The 8,281-nt window shown below is 39.5% G+C and overlaps 1 protein-coding gene across 1 annotated transcript; it reads left to right on the top strand.

The window, feature by feature from the left end:
• Positions 1–240: 240 nt before the first annotated feature.
• On the top strand, positions 241–1,658 carry KCTD4 (potassium channel tetramerization domain containing 4). Its single transcript, XM_009875020.1, has one exon. The coding sequence runs from the start codon at positions 423–425 to the stop codon at positions 1,194–1,196; it is 774 nt and encodes a 257-aa protein (XP_009873322.1). The 5' UTR covers positions 241–422; the 3' UTR covers positions 1,197–1,658.
• Positions 1,659–8,281: the final 6,623 nt, after the last annotated feature.

The following is an 8,281-nucleotide window of genomic DNA, read 5'->3' as shown; positions in this document are numbered from 1 at the left end:
CATAAGCACTAAACACAATTTCACCAGCTGACACTACCAATACCTATTAAAGCATTAAAAATAGGGTGCCATTTAGAATAGCAGCACGTGTTTCTGCGAATAACCCCCACACTACGTAAACTTCTAGACTTAAGGGAAAGAAAGAGACAGTTGTTATAGCCTTCTTCCCCTATACAGTTAAATGCAAATTCTCCTTTACAGTCATATTCCTGATATCTTCCTGCATACACAGCTGATACGCCACCTACTGCAAACCCGAGCTGACAGTGGGAGCAATGCTAGCAGCATTTCCATTCCAACATCGTGCCGGAGCTGAATAAAGATGCTTTTTCTTTTTTAAAACAAAACAACTATTTCTTTGCAAGCTGACAAGAACAAAGCAAGATAGCTGACTTTTTTTTTTTTTTGTCCTGGCTTCAAATATGGAGAGAAAAATAAACAAAAGAGAAAATGAATGCGAAGAAAAACACAGCAACTCCGAAGGCTCTGAGCAAGACAAGGACTATAAAACATCTCTGATTACTCTGAATGTTGGTGGCTATCTATATATCACACAAAAACAGACACTAACCAAGTATCCAGATTCTTTTCTGGAAGGGATCATAAATGGAAAAATAATGTGCCCGTGTGATGCAGACGGTCATTACTTCATAGACAGAGATGGACTCCTTTTCAGACACATTCTCAACTTCCTACGAAATGGAGAACTTCTTCTACCAGAAGGGTTTCGAGAAAATCAACTTTTGGCACAGGAGGCAGATTTTTTCCAGCTTAAGGTACTCTCGGATGCAGTGAGATCAAGGTGGGAGAAGGAACAGCTAGCATCTCGAGAGACTACTTTCCTGGAAATAACCGACAGCCACGACCGTTCACAAGGACTTAGAATCTTTTGTAATGCTCCCGATTTCATCGCAAAAATAAAATCCAGAATTGTCCTGGTGTCCAAAAGCAGGCTGGATGGATTCCCGGAGGAGTTTTCGGTATCTTCAAATATTATTCAATTCAAGTACTTCATAAAGTCTGAAAACGGTACACGACTGGTGCTGAAGGAGGACAACACCTTTGTCTGCACCCTGGAAACTCTTAAGTTTGAGGCTATCATGATGGCTTTAAAATGTGGATTTCGACTGCTGACCAGTCTGGATTGTTCGAAAGGGTCAATTGTTCACAGTGATGCACTTCATTTTATCAAGTAATCCCAAAGGCAAAGGAAATGTGCACGCAGCCAGCAAACCTCCTTGACCTGCAGCCTCCTGGCATCACAACTAATGTATCTAACTCGACTCATAGCAGAGAGCTCGGCTGTTAATCAATTGATGTGAGCTAATGGTATGTAAATCTCATCATGACATCCATTTCGGGCTTACTTCGGCTGAATGAAAATTTCATGCCTGGATTTAACAAAAATTATCTGCTAAACGCTGTAAACATGGATCGAGTGCTTTATGCTATTTGTAATATACGTTTTCTCAATGCTGTCTTTCAACCAGAGAGTCGAGCTGAATTTTTGTGTACTTGTATGACTAACATGCACACACTTAACTGCTCTGCTGAGCAGCAGTGAGAGTATTTTCATATAATAAGCAGGCTTAAAATATGTTTTGCTTATAACAAATTCAGAATGGATTTTAACTGGAATAAATGATTTTGAATGTTCATTAGAGTTTATGCTAATCTATTGTACTGAAAATGAGATTGCAAGAGGGTCTAAAATCAATCAGCTTGATTTTGAAGTTAAATGACTTCTCAACTCACTTAAAAACAAATTCATAATTGTGCTACTAGGTTAATAACAATTGCCAAAAACATGTAAACCGAACAAATAATGCCGGAGTGATTAGTCCTGTTACGGGAAATGAGTGGAATCTGCACAGAATGTTTGATTTTCTAATTATATATGCATATCAAGTGGCTAATAAAAATATTTGACATAAAGTTTCAGGTTTCCACATCCTGCAATGCTAAAGTCACTATTTCATACTAATCATTTGTGCTAGTAAGGACAGGGAATTAACAGAGCCTTTCCTTTGCACAATGGCTTACTAAAAGCAAGTAGTACTATTAGTTCTGAATAGACCACCTGCTGGCATTTAAGATGCATTACTGTAAGAAACAGAATAATACCTTCTTTCTCCTCATCTCCACTATTTACCAAGTATTTTCATTTTTATATTAAAAAAAGTTTTAATAGCTTCTGTGGAATGACTCACTAATTTAGCCACAAGCATTACAAACCAGTCAATCCACAAAAGTGGACTGAAAAATCAGCACAAAAGGCAAAAAGAAGCTGTACTAACTCAAAGTTTAAGCTTTGCCTTTCACTGAACCCATCCACTGTTCAGAGCCCATATGAATCCAAAATCCAGATAAAATCCTATTAGAGTAAGGAAAAAACCAACTATATAGTTTGTCAACTTTCCCACAACATCAATTTTGTATAGAAAAAAAATTACTGAGAATGTCAACAAAATGCAGTACAATCCATATTAGAAGCGACAAGGAAATCCGCTAACACAAGACAGGCTGAGAAAGAGTTTTCTTTCAGATTTCGGAGGTGACAAAACTATCCTTAGTAGTAGTGACTGGGAATGCAAATGCAAGGTCCCAGAGATAACTGTATCCCAGGATATAGGTGTATCCTTCAGTATGAAACACTACTTCACTTGTAACATACAACAGGTGGTGTTAGAACTAAGTCCCTCACTGGAGATTAATTGAGGAACTCTACATCTCCAGACAAGGCAGCAGCGACTGAAACGTATTCCAGTATCGTTTTATCAAATGGGGAAATCCAGCCTCTCCAGAACACTGAATCAGAATCAACTCACTGTCCAGAAACTTTTCTATCCAGTCACCATGTTACAGACTTACAAACCATAAAAGATGTGTTTCTAAGTGGAACTTTTCCAAATGGAACTGTTCAAAAATCAGATTACTCTGTGTTACAGGGATACAAACTGAAGAACTGTTATTGTATCCCAAAACTTGTCTGGTTCTGCCAAAATGCATTAACTATCTACAAAGAAAAGACAAATAGCAAAACACAACTCTTTAAAGACACCACCACTGTGCCATCCTCCCTCAAGTCATTTTCAAACTGATACCTTCAAAAAAAAAAAATCCTTGTTAACCTCTAATCTTGTACCTCCAAGAATCTGTAGGACTTCTGTGAAAAGCAAATGTGAAAGCTCCCCTAAAAGAAACCAGAAATCCTGCTGATCTTCTAGGACAGTTGCTAGTAACACCATCATGCAGAACACTTACATGAAAAGCCATTTGCGGACACAGGAGCAAGAAAAAGTGACAAAACAATCTCAAAAAGCTCCATAACTGATCTACGAGTTTTAAAGAAGTATGTTCTAAGTGCTGCCAACTACACAGACCGCATAAGCACAAAGTCTGCAGGAGGCTGTTCCTCCTAGGATGTCAAATAATCCATTTTCACTTAAACACTCTTGGTTATAACCTTCGCTGGTAATGGGTCTCTGACTGAGATATAAAATGTCATTGCAGTTGAAAAAAACGAAAATAGCAAAAGTCAATTTTTGACTTGGAACAATTAATATATGTTAAATAAAATATACTGAGGTTGTTCGCCTTTCAGTTGGGCACTTAGGACACCCACTATCAAGAAAATGTTAGGACATTAATATCAGGAAAGCAGTATCAGCTTTTCATCATAGCATGACTTCACTCACGAAAAAGCAGTAGAGGATTAGATGGTTCTGCATTTATTACAGACAAGACTTTTGGAATATAAGCTATTCATAAGCTGGTAATCACAGGTAAAGTTTAAATCATCTGAAATATCTCCTAAGAATAGTTTATAGCTATTCTTCAAAGATTTACTGGAAAGGTTTTATTTACCAGACCTTTGGTTCAGAGTACCTGCTTCCTTCTTAACCCATTTAAGAGAAAGAGCACTTGAAACTCTTGGGTTTTAAAAGTGAAAGATTAATAACTCTATTCATTAGTAAAAATAAACTCATGTTGGTTTACTTTTTTATTTTAAAACTCCATGATTTATTATGCTAAGCACTTTTCTCTGCTTTTTTTTTTAATTTCTGTGTAACACCGATATCTATAGCATACATGTAAAGTCACGTGCTTTAACACCAACTTTCAGTCGTGTCTCCTTTCCCCATTTTCATGAGCACTCACGCATTTCTGCAAGTGTCAGGGTTTGAAATTTCTGCGTGCCATCTCTGATCGAAGGCATGTCACTCAGCTGTTTGATTCACACAGCAGAAAGAGAAGGGTGACAAAATCTTTCTCTTCCCTGTTTGCGTTGAACAAATCCGTACCCACACTGAATCATGCCCTATCAGCTACAATTGAGATGCTTCAAACTAGTTACAAAGCCAAATAATTTTTCAAATCAGAGTGAGGGACTGTCTTGCTTCGGTATATGAATAAAATGACCATGTAAAATTTTCATACTGTACAGAATGTGTTTTTAATCCATAAGTATAATCAATATAACCTAAGGATATTTTGCATATGCTCGGTCACTCAGGTAGATGCTTGTGTCCCATCACTGTATGCTTTGCCAGAAAAAGTACCGAGTTATACATCAGTTGCCTTTTCTGTCTTGTCTTCAGGCTTGGAAATTGTATATTTAATACTACTGTGACAACGAGAAAGCTGCAAAATCAACTGCTTAAGTCAGACATAGTAGCAGATTTTCTACCATTACTTTGAATATGATGCACATGCAAAGTGTTTCCATTCACCTTCCTCTTGTTAAGAGTTGGATCACAATTAACTTGTTGGAACAGTCTAGAAGTATCAGGAAGGAAGTGCAGTTTCCATAATTCCTCTGAACATCTTCAATTGCTTGGATAGGAAAAAAAAAAGGACTTCCTCCTCCTTTTCCAAGGAGCCACTTAACCTGCTCCCACACAGGTCAGCGCCTCTTGCCTCCCTGCCCATCTTCTTCCTGAGCGAGAAAAAGGGCCACCAAGCAGGCAACTCAGAAGGTACAGAGGGAGCTGAAGGCAGGATGGATCCCCATACAGTAAAATAAGAATATCCCTGCCCCTGTGAGTCCCCTGAATGACTCCTCATTAAAGAGCAGAGCTAAACTGACCAAAAGACCCTGCGTATTCCTTCCTCCCACACTGGTATGCCCATCGTTTCCACTGGTGGAGAAGTCAATGGTTCTCCTGTCACGCTTGGCAGTGCACTGGTGTAGTTATCACCTACTTGGCTTTTTCCTGCATAAGGACAACACACAAAAATGACTGCACTAACGTCTATCTAGCCCAGTGTCCCCTGGTGACTGCAAACTGTTTCCAGCCCCCAGTCCTTCACATCTCTGGGCAGAATCCCAGATTTTGATCCTTTGATCCTTCTTTCCTTCCCCTTATCTTGTCTTCCTTCCATATCATATAACTATCTTTCATTTTTCTTTCACCTCCCTTTCTACCAGCAGGGCTGTAGGGCTTTGTTTGTACACCTCCCTTTCTATCAGAAGGGCTGCAGGACTTTGTTTAGAGTTGGGCAGCAGCCTGACTCAAGAGAAGAAATCAGTAAAGACAGCAGCCAAAAGCAGATGCCTGGGAATGACTATAAAAACCAGAAAAAATCATACATGATGATGTTCCCTTTAAGTATCCCCTCAGTCTCCAGCTATTTACTGCTCAATGAGTCCTAGAGACAAATGTGGCTTCTTGGAGGTGGCCTTGATGCAGTGAAACACACAGGCTGGGCAACAAGGTCAAAGTACAGCCCAGCTCCACACCTTCCATACCTGCCCACTCACTGACCAGTGTTTCACAGTATCATAATTGCAGTATTGACATTTTCCAACACTCATGTCTTATTTTTAATTGTCTTTTTGCATTCGTACCTATTACAACTGTCTAAGTGACAGCTGGTCACTTCTTTTCTACAGTAGGTAATATTTTTATAGATCCTAGAGGGAAGAAATACCCCACATCATCCCTTGCAGTAATCATTGTTATTTTCACCTCTTACTTAAAAGCATTACAAGGTTTCCATTTAATAAGATGAAAACAGCTTAAGAAAATTATCTTTCTCCTTCTCTCTCCATTAGTATGCAACCATAACAAGGGCAAGCAACAAATACTACAATTTAATAATGCCAGTGCTTCATCCATGAATTTATCTGCATAGAAGGGTCATGCTGCCCTAATTCTGTTGACTAATGAATCAGGATTGTGGATGAAGGGGACAAGTTAACTTGGGTCTCCACAAAAGACGCATTTTTTTCCTCAGTCTAGAATTATTTCATCTTTGCCAGATAACTACCGTCTAACCCTACCTAAATTTGTCTCCTGTCCTGCAACACAGGGCAGAAATTCTTAGACTGACAGGAAAGTGACTACTAGCTAAAAAACAAAAGCATTTTCATTTGGAGAGAAGGGCTTGCATAATTTACTACGTTGAAACAAAAGCAATCGATAAAGCATGAGAAACTTAGGATCAGAAAATTAACGTTACGCTTTTTAATTACTTTTGAAATAGACACTCTGTAAGTCTTATGTACCTGTATATCACACAGAACATTGTCTCAAAAGTGCTGCCTCTAGAAATCATCATCATCAATCACAATAAAATGCCAGAAAATGAGAAGTGCCGCAAGGACCGGAGAAGGTAGGAAGAAGATGTATGATGACACCTGAGGAACACAGATGAGCAAGCACTCAGAATAAGAAAGCATAGTTGCTTTTCTTTCCGCCAGAAATTGCATAATATCCTGTAGAACTAGACAGTTGATTTATTTTCCTAAAAATGTGTGTAGTAGGGGTACCACACACATAGCTACAGCAACAGTCTCCCAAAACACTGTTTCTTTCTGCACTGGTAACAGTTTACCATCATCAAAATTATCATTTGACACCGTGTTTGCTCATTTTAAGTTTCAGAAAATAATACTGTTCTGCACCAGAAACAAAAACGTTCACAAAACTGGTACAATAACAGTATCTGTAAACCGCAGCCACTCATTCAAAACCCTGTTAGGGCAGGATGATGTGCAAGTTCAACATGTTAAGGTTTCAAAACCAAGCAGTGAGAAGATGACTTAAAAATTGAGCCCATCTGACGGTCTGTAAACTTCTGATAAGGCTAAAATTACTACACTATTGTCTTGTTTCGAATCGTAGAATCATTAAGGTTGGAAAAGACCCCTAAGATCATCAAGTCCAACCATCAACCCAACACTACCCTGACCAGTAAATCATGCCCTGAAGTGCCACGTTTACACATTTTTTGAACACCTCCGGGGATGGTGACTCCACCACTTCCCCAGACAGCCTGTTCCAATGCCTCACCACTCTTTCAGTAAAGAAATTTTTCCTAATATCAGGTCTACTGGTAGTGTGACTCTGGGAGACATAGCCTTGCTTTATAAAGAGCTCGTAACACCCACCATCTTTCTGCACATGAAAGGGAGAATCCACTAATTCCACCCCAAGCATTATTTCAGTTACCTGGAAAACTAGATGTCTACACTCTTCCAGGATACAGCTTTTCTTTGACTTCGACATCAACAACAGAAGCTTTATTCCAGGTATGGAAAACCTGGCCAAAAGGAGGTGGCAGATTTTCTTGTTCACGTCTCCTGAAGGCAGATTCAGTGTCCTGCATAAGGGGGTGGCACTTCACTAGCCACAGGAACACACCGAGGACATAAGAATTCAGATTTAAAAGCTCAAGGCTGCTTGCTAGGGAAATGCCACAGGCAGACGAGGACCCAAGGGGCTTGCTAGAGCCATGGGCCTGATGCTCAGGGAAGCCTGCAGTGCTGGACTCCCTGAGCAGTGAGGCTGAGGAAGGACCAGCATGGTGAGAGCCTAAAATACTTGAGCACTATGAGGTGAAGAGGCTGGCCAAGGGACTCCATTTAAGTGACCATCACGTGGGGGCCCTGGATTTAAGGAAAAGGCACAGATGGCAACACAGCGCAACACTGAGGTTGTACACACAAGTAACATCTAACTGTCCTGAAATTACTACACTAAGTAAATACGTTTAAAAAAAAGAAAATTTTCTATTCTGGCTTTTCATATGCCAGGTTTCAGAAAGGCAATTTTCTTTCTGGCAGCAGAAGTCAGAGGAATGGAGTGATTCTCTTTTTAAAAAATTTTCTTAGCAGAAAACCTGGAGCTACAAATCTGCTGCAGCTCCACAAAAAGCTGCTTGTTATCTCAACGAAGGTTCTTGATTTTGCTCACTATAGCGAACAGATGAAGGAAAAAGAACAGGTCAGAGGTGGGTACAGACTCTCTCAATTAGGAAGAAAAAAATAAGCAAA

Source organism: Apaloderma vittatum, unplaced genomic scaffold (assembly GCF_000703405.1).
Source record: "Apaloderma vittatum isolate BGI_N311 unplaced genomic scaffold, ASM70340v1 scaffold1268, whole genome shotgun sequence".
NCBI lineage: Eukaryota > Metazoa > Chordata > Aves > Trogoniformes > Trogonidae > Apaloderma > Apaloderma vittatum.
The sequence above is the reverse complement of the archived record's forward strand: the minus strand, read 5'-3'. Positions and strand labels throughout refer to the sequence as shown.